We start from the raw sequence: 14,991 nt of genomic DNA, 5'->3' as shown, positions 1-14,991 counted from the left end.
CCTTGCACTTGGTTCTTACATTAGCCAGAATGCTGCCTTGATACAATGTTATATAAAAGAAAAGGAACACATCCTATTGGGTGTAAAAATTGCTAGTGGTGTGGATGCACATAGTAACAAAATAATGTTTCAATAAAGCAGAAGCGGACGAGGAGGCATTTCTTAGACCTATTTAGTTGCAGGACTTAGGCAGATGAACCTAAATGTATGGTGTTTTTTACCTCTTCCAAGTGGGCGATGATTTCCTATGAGTACCAAAAGGACTGGCAGCATTTTTTCTTTTTATGTTCTATGAATCTTTGGTACTTGTCCATTAGGCTTTAGGCAGTTCTAAAGATAAACACGTTTTAAAACCGGAGGTTATCTGGAGGGCTGAAATTATGTATGGTTCATGTATTTCATGAGCCTTTTTTAACTTGTTTAGCTGTAGTAAATTTACATTTCATTGCATGGTTTACTCCGTTGCGATGGCACTTATGTTTTAGAAAATCGATTAGACACACATCTGTGCATAAAGTGGCACTTACCTTCTGTTTAGATTTTTCGAGTCATAGAACGTATGCATGCATTCATTCGTAGCAGCACAGCAAGCGCTTCTTGGATATTTACCACCCCCTACGGTGCTGAGCTCAGTAGCCATAACGCCTGTGCAAGCTAGCCCTTCGGTGTGGAAAATGTGTCTTTCTGAACTGTAGTTACCATTGGAAAAGAATTGCAGCCTTGGCTCCTCGATAAGATTCTTGAAATCAGACTCCCTCCCTTCCTTTAGCAGTTCAGAAGGGAGCCCAGGACCCAACAATTCAAGAGTATCTACTGCAGCTAGCCCAAGCATGCACGCCTCACCTCAGGTCAACTGAAACGCACACGACTCTTCACCCATTCCCCCCAAACCCCCAATCCAGGCCATATTTGCCCCTAGCTGTTTAAACTCGTGTGTACGATCTCTGGATTGTCCATCTGATCCTTGTTGCAGTAGCTGGTCTTTAGTGCTTGTTCTTCTCTGCCAATCAGAGTCAAAATTGCGCCAAGTTAAAATATACAATAAGAACAACCGTTATGAGTTATTAGATTGATACACTCATGCTTTCCATTTCTAATCCATAAACAAGTCTCAGTCGTGACCCGTCTCTGTCATGACCATGGCCACGCAACCCTAATCATAGAAACTGACTTAAACACACCAACAAACGTTGGCACTTACATGCTACTCTGACTCTGTTTAATAATAAGAATAATATGAAAACATATGTATAATGCATATTAACTTTGAGATCTGGTTCACGCTTAAAGACATGTTGAAATCATAGCTCTTATTGGGTACACGTCCAACTGAAACAAACAGTCCACAGTCATATAACACCATGTGCTGTTTGCTATTGAATTTGCAAAATGATTGAATGACATTGTTAACATACTGTGAGTGACACCTGAGTGCTACACACATATACAACTTAATTATTGACATAATTACGGTATGCATTATTGCATTATCCAAGGTACACGCTCTGGCCAGGTGTTTTACAAGTGTGTGCACATTCTTCACCAGGAATGGGACAGGCCGTGCCAGTGGTTGGTCTGGTGATAGAAGGAGGACCAAACGTTATCCTCATGGTGTGGGAGTTTGTCAGGGACACGCCTCCAGTCCCTGTTGTGATCTGTGAGGGAACCGGCCGAGCTGCAGATCTCCTGGCCTTCACATTCAAGCACACTGCCGATAAAAGGTGAGTTGCAGCGCTCGCAGTTGTTTTTATTATAGGTCAATACCATTTTTATTAAAGGGCTTCACACTGTTTTATCAGTGTAGTAATAATTGGGACATTGTAATTCACTATGCATCATTTCTGTTACTCCGTCAGGGTGAGGGGGAACAGAAGTGGACTGCGTGACTGTTGCGCGACTCCTCACGGAATGACACATTGGTGGTGGGCAATCCCTTCAGCTTCGTCTTAGATTTCCCTTTGGAAATAGTTACACCATTTTGAGAATTTCACACTAGCGCAGCACTTCTGCCATTTTCTATGAGGTACAGAAGGACCATAATGGTGGGGTTGTTGAAGTAGTTGATGTCTCACAGTGCACCTACATGATGACGGGTCATTGCAGCATGGGCCTTTTGATACATTGAAATGAGAACTGAGATACGTTGGCTCTCCGAAAAGGAACTGCGGTACAGGCTGCTACCCTCATTGATCACTTTGAAGCACATGGTCAGATGAAAGGGAAGGTTTGAAAGGACTCTGTAAACGGCCCAGCGGAGGTGCCAAAATTACATTTCCTCATTTATTACTTTTCAAGCAACCGATATATCTGGAAGTCAGGTCCTCATTGCAGCCATGAGGGTAATGTAAAAACATGTGTTATTTACTAAAGGCAGCCTGATTAAGCAACCGCCCCGGTACAGGCTTGGTTAGCTGGTACTTCTGGTGGGATCACATCAGCTAAATCCCCCCAGATTGCATGGTGAAGTGACTCTTTCGAAATGTGACTCATTTTAATTCTGTCCACGCAGTAAAAAAAAAAAAAAGAAAATGTACAAAGTCCTCTGAAAATGTTCAACATTGTTTTCCTTTACAAAAGAGAAGCAATGGCACTTCCCTTCAATACCAGGAAACAAGGGACTGTCAAAAGGGGTGATCAAGTCGACATCTTTAATGTCAACCATCTCCCTAACTCTGGATCTGCCCAACCCCTATCTGTTATTTGGTAAACTCAAACAGAAGCTGCAATTTGAACATTTCTGAAAACGTGTCGTGTTGTTCTTCAGTAGAAGGATTGTTACCCATTGTGCCCATGTCTCTGCCCTTGTCTTATCTTTAGTGAGGCCCGACCTCATCTTAAGGAAGATATCATGGGAATGATCCAGAAGACATTTAATTTCGGACATAAGCAATCCAATCATCTCTTCAAAATCCTCATGGAGTGCATGGAGCACAGAGAATCGGTAAGTAGGGCGTCCTTTTGCTTTCCTGGTTCACAGCGGTACCCCCCACACAAGTTAGCAACACATAGGGAGAGAGCAGCATCCTAGGCCAGAAGGTCTGGAGCTCTGGCATGCTTGCCAGGAGACAGGGCAAGAATAATGACAGGGAAAGGCCGAGTTCAACATGTGCACAGTATGAAATGGAAGTACACAGATGGAAATAGTCTTCCTCCCCCATAAACATGTGTGTTTAAAATGAGTAACTGTTCATTAAACATCAGTATTTTCTTACCATTCATTTATAATTTGGTTGTTGATAGTATGCCAATCTAGTGTTGGGAAGCAGCATACAGCAAGAGACATTATTTTTTAAATTATTTTTATTTAAGTGTATTTAGTTTATTACAAACGTTTCACTTTTTTATTCCAACATCCAATAAAAATACAACCCAATTGCCCCTCCCTCCAGATCAATCAGTGTGTCCTGGTTCCAACCACTGAATCATGTCTATCAACCTAACTTAGCATCCAGTCCCATCCTTCCCCCTGAGTTTTATTGAAGGCAGCCTCAAGAAATCTCACTGTTGTGAAGTTCACACTCTGATTTTTACATCCATAGATAAGTTCCCACCATTTCTCAGCATCTAAACCCACTAAGTCAAAGATTTGTCCATGTAGATGAATGGTCCTTAGGTATTTGAATTTTGGCCAGAATAGGGTCAGATGTTTCAGAATTTCACTCTTCAGATCCCACAGACGACATTTAATTGAGCCCTGGTGTCTGTCATACCTTACCAAAGTGGTTTTATTCTGTAAAACATTGAGCCTGAATCTCAAAAGCAGGTCCTTTTGCTTATTATATGGAAATGTATTTAGATACTCTAGTGTCACATTCATGTTTCCGTAGTTATTTTTGGAGAGTATATGCATGTCTGACATTGATCTTTTTCCTTCTGTTATCCGCCAGTCAGCCGTCCACAGAATCCTCTTTATGAGCATTGGGTTGTTACATAGAGTGTCGATAGATATGCTTAAGTTGTTTGCTGTTTTTGATTTATTCAGAACCCAGTCCTTCATACCTGGTTTGCACATTCTAATTACTTCAAATTGGGGGGAGCCGTTACTTAGATTTGCCTTCCTGAAGAGCATCACCTTATTTCAGATGACTTTGGCACGTAATGATGTTAGCCGTTGGTAGACGTAGGATGCTTTTCCAGAAAGAACCTTCCAAGCGGTCCCAAAGCTCCCGTCAAAGGCCTAAACAGGCCTCTCCCCCAAAGGTGAGTACGGGCAACACTTTTTGTTTGTAGAGGGTATGATGGGTTCAAGGGAGAATTTACCATCCCTTCTATCAGCCCTTCCTTGTGCAGTCAATCTTTTCACTTTTAGCCTCAGATCATCGATCCATGCTTTCTCTCCCGTTGTCGTGCTTAACAATGCACTCAGATATTTTATTTCCTTGACTGGCTCCAGACGTTTCCCATCCAGTAGCCAGCTTTCATTCTTTTTTCTTTCTCTTCTCACATCAACCAGTATCATAATCTCTGATTTTGCAGCATTTATTTTCAGGCAGTTTTCATCCACAAATCTCTGCAACAAGTTTAATTTCCTTTGAAGGCCAATCTTAGTCTGGTCCATAAGGCCCAAATTGTCTGCATATAGTAATCTGCCCACCTCCATTCCGTTCATTTTCGGTGGAAATTATGTTTTCTCCAGCATGGGGTCTGGCATGGATTCACATGCTCATGAATATTCCCCGTCGTCAGGCCGGGAATCCTCGGTATAGAAAAAAATCAGTATCAGTTTAGTTTCTGATCTGTCTTTCTTAGTAGTAACCAATCACTGGTCTCTGGGTCATAATGCCCCCAGCCAATGACTGCTCTCTCCCTAAGCCCCGCCTCTGGCAGCCATCCTCAGATTTTTACCGCACGTTCAAGTGTTGGGAGTCCTCGTGCTGTAGCTCTCGAGCTTTTGCTGCGTTTTCGCGCTTTTTCAGGAGATTTTTCTCATTTTTCGGTTAAATAGAGCCTCAAGCTCCACCGTTTCTACATCCGATCAATGGGGATCCGTTTCGGAGTTTTCTACGCCCCTCAAGGGTGAAGATTCCGTCGAGTTACGCTTTTGGAGGATTCCCGAAGTTCCGAGGCCTAACCCGGACATGGCCCAGGAGAAAGGAAGCTCGACGCCCGGGAAGCTGTTCAGGACCTGCCCTGGATGCCAGCTTCAGAATGTTTTCAAGGAGGACAAGCATTCGTTATGCCTCTACTGTCTCCATGAGGACGAGACGCACACGGAGAAGGACTGTGCGGTTTGTGGGAACATGTCGGAGCGGGCCATGAAGGATTGCCACAGCTGTCTCGCCAACTTGCTGGAAGGGAAGAGCCCGTCAGGCTAAAAGAAGAAAAAGAAGTCCGAGCGGTCTTCTAAGACCCGTGAGTGCGCCCTGGCGACGGGGGCCCAACAAAAGGCCAAGCACCGCGAGTCCGCGGGCACCGGCAGCGCCGAACGGTCAGGCTCCTTGGCTGCCAGGCAGGGCGCATCCTCCCTGGCGCCATCAACCACGAGCCAACACTCTGGCTCGGGTAAGAGGAAGTCTGAGAACCCGGCAAAGCTTCTGGAGAGGCCCCGGTCGATCTCGAAGATTCCGGCAGAGGGGGAGCGAGGATCGGACCCTCCCCCCAAGGTGAAGGCCCCAGGCGTACAGAAGGTGACGATGGCCTTAATTCACCCTGCTAAGACCTCGATTGAGGATGTTGCAGCGGCCCTGGTTCAGCCTGTGGAGGCTATGCCAGTGGAGGCGACCTCAGGACCAAGGGTCTCCCTGCCGCAACGGAAGGAGTCGTCTTTCAGGCCCATTGAGAAGACCCCCACGAAGTCCTCGTTGGAAAAGGTGGGGGAGGGGCAGGTGGCCATCGTGGATACGGACATGACCTCTGAAGAAGAGCTCAACGAAGTCGTGGAAGAGGCCCAGCCCATCGAGAGGGATCCCGACGAGGGCGACGACGAGAGCGACGGTGTCGCCGACGAGGTTCCTCAAGAGCCCTCGTGCCCGTCGTTTCCGGCGCCGCAGGACACTTCGGCGGCCATTTTGTCAGCGATTCAGTCCTTATGCTCGGAGATAAGGACAAGGTTGCCCCTCCCCCCGACGGAGGTACCTGAGCCAGACCCGACGGGGGAACAGGAGCCAGGACCTTCGGAAATTTCACCGCATAAGAGGAGGAGGACGCATCCTACGCCACCTCTCCCACCTCTGCGGCCTGCTCTGCCTTCCCCCCGGTCTACTACCCACGGGGATGATACAGGCACGGACACGGCTACGACAGGTACAGATGACGACGGAGGCGATGACGGGACGTGTCCCCCGTCTCCCCCTGCTCGGGCGTCCCCGCCCGACGAGATTGGATCCTTTCATGCCATGATTTCCAGGGCATCCGAGCTCTTCCAGCTCTGCCCAGAAGAGAAGAAGAAGGAAGAGTTCCTTTACCAAGGGCGCAAGGCTAAAATGAAGACGGTCCTCGCCGTACCACTTCTTGATGACATCTGGGATGAGGGACTCGCCCTCCTCAAGAACCCTACCACGGCGCCGGCAAAGATGGACCGGTACGTGAAGAAGTACCGGGTCCCCGACGCTGCCCCCTTGTGCCTTCGGGCGCAACCTACCCCAGATTCGGTCGTCAAAGAAGAAAGCTGGGGGGGCATTGGCCTCGACATCAACTTCCCCGCCGGACTGTGAGGGCAGGAAGCTGGACACGATAGGACGACGGGTCATCTCATCCGCAGCGACGACTATCAAGGCGGCCAACGCCCTGGCTATCGTAGCCCGCTACGACAGGGAGTTGTGGTTCAAAATTGCCCCTCTGTTGGACTTCCTTCCGGACGCCAAAAGGGCTGAGGCCCTTGAAATCCTACAGGAAGGTGATATTGCTTCGGACCACGCCATCACGGTGGCAACGGACATCGCCGACACCGGTTTCCGTCATTTGGGCAACGGCGTTTGCCTGAGACGACGAGGATGGCTCAAGGCGACGGATTTCCGCAAGGACGTCTACTCCTACCTGGACGACTGGCTCATCCGGGCAAGGACAAGGGAGCTCGCCGTGGAGCACATTGCGAAGACGGTCCAGCTGCTCACGTACCTGGGATTCTCCATCAACTTTCCAAAATCCCACCTGGTTCCATCGCAAGTCGCCCTGTTTCTGGGAGCCAAGCTCGACACAGTGGCGCGGCTGGCCTCGCCGTCAGAGGAAAGGACCAGGACCATTCTGGGCAAGGTGCAGCGTCTGCGGGCCACGGACATGGCCCGGGTAAGATCTATCAAGTCCCTCCTCGTGATGATGTCCTCCTGCATTTATCTGGTGCGCCTTTGCAGGCTTCGGATGCGCACCTTACAAGAGTTCCTCGACGCCCGCTGGGCCAGTTGACGGGCAGCTTCGAGGACAGGATCCCTCTCAACAAGACGTTCCGTCAGGCGATCCGGTGGTGGGGTACCCGCTCTCATCTGTCGGCGGGCACGGACTTTCAGACCCCAGCTCACCAGGTGACGGTGACGACGGACGCCTCCCTGGAAGGTTGGGGAGCGCACTCCGGAGATCTTCATGCGAGAGGCCTTTGGCTCCTGGAGGAGAAGTCACTCCACATCAACATCTTGGAGCTCCGCTCAGTGTTCTGGGCCCTCAGGTCTTTTCTTCCGTCCCTCAAGGGCAAGGTGGTGAGGATCTTCACTGACAAAACCACCACGATGTTCTACATCCGGAAGCAGGGCGGAACCAGATCCCCGGCCCTATCCAAGGAAGCCCAGGATCTGTGGCATTGGCCCGTCGCCCAAGGGATGTTTCTGGTGCCTCTTCATCTGGCAGGAATAAAGAACACGATCGCCGACTCACTCAGCAGAGAGCTGCGCTCGTGCCACGAGTGGGAACTACGCCAGGATCAAGTGGATCGACTCTTCCGACGATGGGGCGAACCCCAAATCGATCTCTTCGCGACGGCGACGAATTCCAAGTGCCGGAGGTTCGCCAGCAGGTTCCCCCAGCCCAGGAGCATGGGCGATGCTTTCTCGTTCCCCTGGGACGGCCTATTTCTTTATGCGTTCCCTCCGCTGCCGTTGCTGCTCCGGCTCATCAACCAGTTCAAGAGGTCCCGGTGCAGGATGATCCTCTTCGCACCGGCATGGCCGAGACAGATCTGGTTCCCGGACCTTCTGGACTTGTCAACGTACACACCAGTCAAGCTGCCGACGGACGCAGATCTTCTCTCCAGAGAAGGAGGCGCCATTCTTCACCACAACCCGGAGTCGCTGAACTTGCAGGCCTGGCTCCTGCAGCACTAGAGTTTGGAGGGTACGACATCCCGGCCGACTGCAGAGAGGTTCTTGCAAAGGCCAGGGCGTCCTCAACTCTCAAGTGCTACGGACATAAATGGAAGAGGTTCTCTGTCTGGTGCCGTGCACAGAAGATTAACCCTCTGCAGATTACGGCCCCTCAAGTATTGCCGTACCTACTGTCATTGGCCAAGGCTGGACTAGCTCACGCTTCCATCAAGATACATCTGGCCGCCATCTCACGATACACCAGAACTACGGGACGGGCATCCTTGTGGTCTCATCGACTGGTGAAGGAATTTATGAAAGGATTGTTCCGATCATTCCCGCCGGTGAATGCCCGTGGGAGCTCAACGTGGTGCTGACCAGGCTCATGGGGCCCCCATTTGAGCCTATGCATTCGGCACCATTGAAGTTTCTGTCATGGAAGACAGCATTTCTCGTGGCCATCACCTCCGCACGACAAGTGGGAGAGATGCAGGCCCTATCTTGCAAGCTGCCATACTTGACGTTTCACGACACAAGGTGCCATCGGACTTCCACCTCAACGAGCCCTTGGTGTTGCCAGTTTTCTTCCCGTCTCCTTCATCGCCGGCTGAAAGGACTCTGCACTCGCTGGACGTAGCTAGAGCGCTGAAGTTCTATGTGGACCGCACAAAGAGTTTTCAGAAGACATCACAGCTGTTTGTGAACTTTGGGACTGTGAATCAAGGGAAGGCTCTCTCGAAGACTTCCATTTCCAGATGGCTCTCTGGCTGCATCATGCACTGTCACCGGTTCGCAAACCGACCGCTGCCCGGCCGTCCGAGAGCCCATTCGACCAGAGCGATCTCTGCTACCACGGCGTTCCTGTCTGGTGTGCCCCTGCTGGACATCTGCAGGGCTGTGACGTGGAGGTCGACGCACACCTTCACAAGATTCTACTTTGTCGATCGGGACTCCAGGGAGGAGTCCAGGGTCGGCCAAGCAGTGCTGTGCAACCTGTTCGCCTAAGGTGAGCCTGGTGAGGAGGTAAGAATTGCTTAATGTTGAGTTTTGGATGTAATGCTTGATGTTGAGCCTTTGCCACCTCCCGTGGTTGTGCATGTGTGCACTGCTATGGATTCACATGCTCATGAGTATTCCCCGTCGTCAGGCTGGGAATCCTCGGTAAAGAAAAAAAAATCAGTTTCAGTTTCGTTTCTGAACTGTCTTTCTCCTAACAACCAAACACTGAGCTCTGGGTCATACTGCCCCTACCCAATGACTGCCCTCCACCTAAGCCCCTCCTCTGGCAGCCATCTTCAGATTAGGTAGTACGTAAAGTGGCTGTAGGACCAAGAGAAGAGGGGTAGGCGGGAGGGTTCGCATGTGAATCCATGTCAGATCCATCATGCTGGAGAACAACAGTTACAGGTAAGTCACCTGTTCCTTCTCCAGCATGGGCTCTGGCATGGATTCACATGCTCATGAATAAAGACTGCATAGCAGTACACACGCACAGCCACGGGAGGTGGCAAGTCTCAACATAAGCATCTCTTACCTCCTCACCAGGCTCACCTTCAAGAGAACAGGTTGCACAACCTTCAAGAGAACAGGTTGCACAACACTCTGGACTCATCCCTGGAATCCCTGTCGATGCAGTAGAATTCCGTGAAGGTGTGAGTCGACCTCCAAGTAGCAGCCTTGCAGATGTCCAGCAGGGGCACACCAGACAGGAACGCCATTGTAGCAGCGATTGCTCTGGTGGAATGGGCTCTCGGATGGCCAGGCAGTGGTCGGTTTGCCAACCGGTCGCATTGACTGTTACAGCTAGAGAGCCACCTGGAAACGGAAGCCTTGGTTCACAGGGCCAAAGTTCACAAAAAGTTGAGAGGTTTTCCGGAAACTCTTTGTACGGGCCACATAAAACTTCAGCGCTCTAGCCACATCCAGCAAGTGCAAAGTCCTTTCAGCCGGCGACAAAGGCGTTGGAAAAAACACTGGTAACAGCAAGGGCTCGTTAAGATGAAAGTCCGACTGCACCTTGGGCAAGAAGGAGGGGTGCGTCAACTCGTGGAAAGTCAAGTAAGGAGCTTTACAGTAGAGGGCCTGGATCTCTCCCACTCGTCATGCAGAGGTGATGGCCACGAGAAAAGCAGTTTTCCACGACAAAAACTTGAGTGGTGCAGAATGCATTGACTCGAACGGAGGTCCCATGAGCCTAGTAAGCAACACATTGAGCACCCACGCCGGGGCCGGAGCCTTCACCGGTGGGAACAAGCAGAATAGTCCCTTGACGAATTCCTTGACCAAGCGGTGTGACCACAAGGATGGTCGTCTTGGAGATCTGGTGTAGCGGGAGCCAACGAGAGCAAATATGGAAGCACCTGAGGAGCCTTGATCCTCAGAGGTTCGATCTTCTGGGGACGACACCAAACAGCAAATCTCTTCCACTTAAGTCCATAGCATTTCAAAGTAGATGGTGCTCTAGCCTTGGCGAGAACTTCCTTGCAGTCCGCCGGGAGATCGTAGCCACAGAATTCTAATGCTGCAGGAGCCAGGCCTTCAGGTTCAGAGACCCTGGATCGTGGTGAAGAATTGCACCTCCTTTCCTGGCGAGTGGAGACGCTGACATGCTGAGAAGATCCGGATACTAGATCTGTCTCGGCCATGCCGGCGCAACAAGGATCATTCAGCACTGCCACTGTTTGAGTAGACTGATGACTCGAAGTAACAACGGCAACGGACGGAACGCATACAGAAAGAGGCCATCCCACGGGAATGAGAAGGTGTCCCCCATGCTCCCCTGCTGGCAAACCTCCGGCACTTGGTGTTCGTCGTCGCCGCAAACAAGTTGATCTGGGGATTGCCCCATCTGAGGAACATTTTCTCCACTAGGTCCTGCCGAAGTTCACATTCGTGGCAAGAGCGAAGCTCCCTGCTCAGGGAGTCGGTGACCGTGTTTTTGATTCCTGCCAGATGAAATGGGATAAGGAACATCACCTGGGCGACGGCCCAGTGCCATAAGTCCTGCGCCTCTTTGGAGAGTGTTGGCGACCTCGTGCCCCCCTGTTTCCTGATGTAAAACATTTTGGTGGTATTGTCCGTGAAGACCCGCACCAACTTCCCCTGGAGGGATGGCAGGACAATGTGAGGGCCTAAAACACTGCCCGTAGCGCTAGAACGTTGATGTGCAACGTCTTCTCCTCCGGCAGCCACAGGCCTCTGGCGTGAAGACTTCCATTGTGGGCTCCCCATCCCTCCAGGGAGGCGTCTGACGTTACCGTCTCCTGATGTGGTAGGGCCTGGAAATCTATGCCCCTGTCAGATGAGAGCGCATGCCCCACCATCTTATCGCCCGATGGAACCCCTCGTCAAGAGTAATCTTGTCCTGAAAGCTTCTGGACACCTGAATCCAACGGGTGTCGAGGAACTTCTTCAGTGGCCGCATCCGCAGACTGCAGAGTCGGATGACTCTGACGACATCATGCTGAGCAGTAGACTCAATGGTCCTCACCGTGACGATCTTCAGAACGAGCAACTGTTGCACCTTGCCCAGGTTGTCCGCCGCTCTCTTCTGTGACGGTGACGCCGGGCATGACACTGTGTTGAGCCTGGATCCCAGAAACAACGCATCCTGCGATGGAATCAGGCAGGACTTTGCATAGTTCACCGAGAACCCCAGATCCGTTAGTAGGCGGATGGTCCTTGCTGTGTGGTGGACGGCGATGTCCTTTCAGCTGGCCCGGAGGAGCCATTCGTCCAAGTAAGGGTAGACGTGGATCCCTTGTAGTCGTAGATGCGCCTGCACCAGGCACTTGGTGAAAACCCTTGGCGTCAACTTCAGTTCGAAGGGAAGGGCCTTGAATTGGTAATGCTGGCCCTGAACAACGAAGCGCAGAAACATGCGGTGTCCCTTGTGAATTGGAATGTGGAAGTACGCATCCTCCAAGTTCAGCAACAACAGAAAGTCTCCTTCTTCGAGCTGTCCGAGCACGTACTGAAGGGTGACCATCCAGAACTTTTGGGACTTGATGTATTTGTTTAGTCGTCGGAGGTCGAGGATGGCACTCCAGCCCCCAGTCTTCTTTTTCACGAGGAAGTACTACACTCCGAAGCCCTGGAGCCGCTCTGGGATGAGCTCTATCGCTCCTTTGTTTAGCATGGCCCGCACCTCCAGCAGCAGCTAAAGGATGTGGTTTTCCTGCCGGGCCACCGGTGGTATTCGGGGACACTTCCGTTGAAATTCCAGGGTGTGTCCGTGGCCGAGAGCATCCAGCACCCAACAGTCGGTGGAGATGGTCTTCCACACGCTGACGAAGTTTGCCAGTCGACCTCCCAACGGGGTGCACGGGTGGGGTCCCGATGTCACGGCCGGTTCAATCTTGCTTGGACGTCGAAGGGCCGCCTTGGGATTCCTGGCGATGATTACGTCCCCCTCTGAAAGCCTTGGAAATGGCCCCTGTTGGTTTCCTGGCCGATGAGCAGGAGGGTTGCGGTAAGAAGAGGATCTCCCGCCGAAACCTTTGGAAGATCCTTGGGGCTTGCCTCCTGAGGGCCTAAAGCACGGCCGTTGCTGTTGACAAGTGCCCAAGGCACGTGCCGTCTCCTTGTCTGTCTTGATGGCCTGTAGAGACTCATCTACAGCCTTCTCTAAGAGATTGACTCTGTCAAAGGGCATGTCCAAAACCCTCGTCTGAACATCCTGACGAAAGTTGGTGGCCATCAGCCAGCCATGACGACGAAGGCAAATGCCATTGCCCATCTGGCAGAACCAACGCGTCAGCGATGTCCGTGGCCACCGTGATGGCATTGTACGATGCCACCTCGCCTTCCGGCAGAATTTCCAACGCCTCTGAACTCTTGTCGTCGGGGAGAAAGTCCAGGATGGGAGCGATCTTGAACCACTGCTCTCGGTTGTAGCGCGCAACGATGGCGAGGGCGTTGGCGGCCTTGATTGTAGTGGCTGCAGAGTAGATAACCCATCGTCCCATGGCATCTATCTTTTTCCCCTTGCTGTCCAGAGGGGTGGACACTGCTGAGGAAGACACACCCGACGACTTCTTCTTTGTCGCTGCCAATACCACAGAGTCCAGCAACCGTTGGGCCTGCAAGCACTTGGGCGCAGAGTCCGGCACCCTGTACTTCTTCTCAAGGCGATCCCTCTTTGCCGGGCCTGTAGAAGGGTTCTTCATGAGAGACAATCCTTTGTCCCAAATGTCATCCAGGAGTGGGACCGAGAGGATGGTCTTTCTCTTCGACTTGCAGCGCTGATACAAGAAGCCCTCCTTCTTCTTCTCCTCTGAAGCGAGCTGGAAGAGCTTTGAAACTCTGAAGATCTTTACATGGAACAAGCCTATCTCGTCCGGCAGGGAGGATCTGGGAGCCGGCGTCGGGAGGTCCCCCATCCCACCGTAGTCGTCCGTGCAGGTCGTCGTCGCTGTGTCCGGGTCCGTCTCATCCCTCGGGGTGGAAGGTGGCGAGGGGTGGCCAGGAGGCAGTAGGTGCGTCTTCCTCTTATTGGCCGGTGGTTCCCCTGTAGCCAGAGGGTTGGACATCGCCGGCACCGCGGGAGGGGCCGCCGGCGCAATAGGCATCCTAGTCTGTATCTCGGAGACCAGAGAATGCAGTCCAGAGAGAATGTCCACCGAGAGGTCTCTAGGCGGCAGCTGAGGCGGAGGTGGAATAGGAAGCTGGGGCGCAGGCAGGGGGCCCAGGCCCACGTCGCCCTGCGGCTCTCCGTCACCTTCCTCTACGGTATCCTTGTCGTTGTCTCCTTTATCATCACCTTCATCGGTGCCCTCATCATAGGGCCTGCTCCCAACGTTCTCCTCCTCCTGGATGGTTTGAAGGTAGAATAGCTGCTCCTCTGAGGAGATATCTTTGCCCTGGAGGACCTCCGTGCCTCCCTCCCCCCCTTCTTCGCATCCAGAGGGGCAGTCTCTGGGAGATGACCGGCATCTTCTCCGGGGTCTTCTCTATGGGCCGGAACACAGCCTCCCTCCTGGGACGAAGGGACACTCTTGCCTTTGGGGTTGCGCCCCCAAGATCCGCCTCGGTGGCCTTTGCGAGAGACGCCACACCCCCTTGATGGAAGGTTGGGCCTTCGTCAGGTGTACCTGGGCCGTCACGGCCAGGACCGGTCCCTTGTCCTGCTTGGCCTTGGTCCTCCTGGATGCCTTGTCCTGCTTGGCCTTCTCCTTAGGGGGAGGGTCAGCGCCCTCATCACCCTTGGCCTTCTCCAGCAGGTCGGTCTTGGGCTTCTCCTTGAGTTTGCCCGGATGGTCCGACTTCCTCTTGGACAAAGATCCTGAGCGTTGACTGGTGACTGAAGTCACTGGAGACGTCAGACGAGCCCTGGCCACTGAGGAGCCTGCTGCAACGGTACTCCCTGTGTCAGTGGACTCGCTGTGCTTAGCCTTCTGTTGGACCCCCACAGGAGGGGCACCCTCAAAGGTCTTAGAAGCAGCTTTCTTGGAACTGGGAGAGGCATGCTCCTGAGACCCACCCAGAGCAGGGGCCTTGGCCTGTAGCCACTCTTTCGGCTGCCTATGCTGATCCTTCAGAGTGCGAGCCGTCATCTCCTGGCTAAAAGCACAATCTTCCTCCTTATGCTTCGGATACAGGCAGTAAAGGCACTGGGAATGTTTGTCGTCTGAGAAGGCATTCCGTAAGCTGCAGTCAGAGCAAAGCTTGTAAAGGGGGGTTGAATCCTTCTTCTCCTCCGACATGGTCCACGCGGCGCAGGCCTGAAGAATCTTCTGTAAGCCTCCACGAAGAAGCTCGATGA

At 52.1% G+C, this 14,991-nt stretch overlaps 1 protein-coding gene across 1 annotated transcript in view; it reads left to right on the top strand.

Annotated features, from left to right (window-relative positions):
- TRPM6 (transient receptor potential cation channel subfamily M member 6) overlaps window positions 1-14,991 on the top strand; it is a 1,703,532-nt gene that overhangs the window by 622,833 nt on the left and 1,065,708 nt on the right. The window contains exons 8-9 of the mRNA XM_069625828.1: window positions 1,547-1,721; window positions 2,818-2,941. Coding sequence (XP_069481929.1) covers window positions 1,547-1,721; window positions 2,818-2,941 — 299 coding nt within the window. The remainder of the gene's footprint in view (window positions 1-1,546; window positions 1,722-2,817; window positions 2,942-14,991) is intronic.

Source organism: Ambystoma mexicanum, chromosome 6p (assembly GCF_040938575.1).
Source record: "Ambystoma mexicanum isolate Mex_15411 chromosome 6p, UKY_AmexF1_1, whole genome shotgun sequence".
NCBI lineage: Eukaryota > Metazoa > Chordata > Amphibia > Caudata > Ambystomatidae > Ambystoma > Ambystoma mexicanum.
The sequence above is the reverse complement of the archived record's forward strand: the minus strand, read 5'-3'. Positions and strand labels throughout refer to the sequence as shown.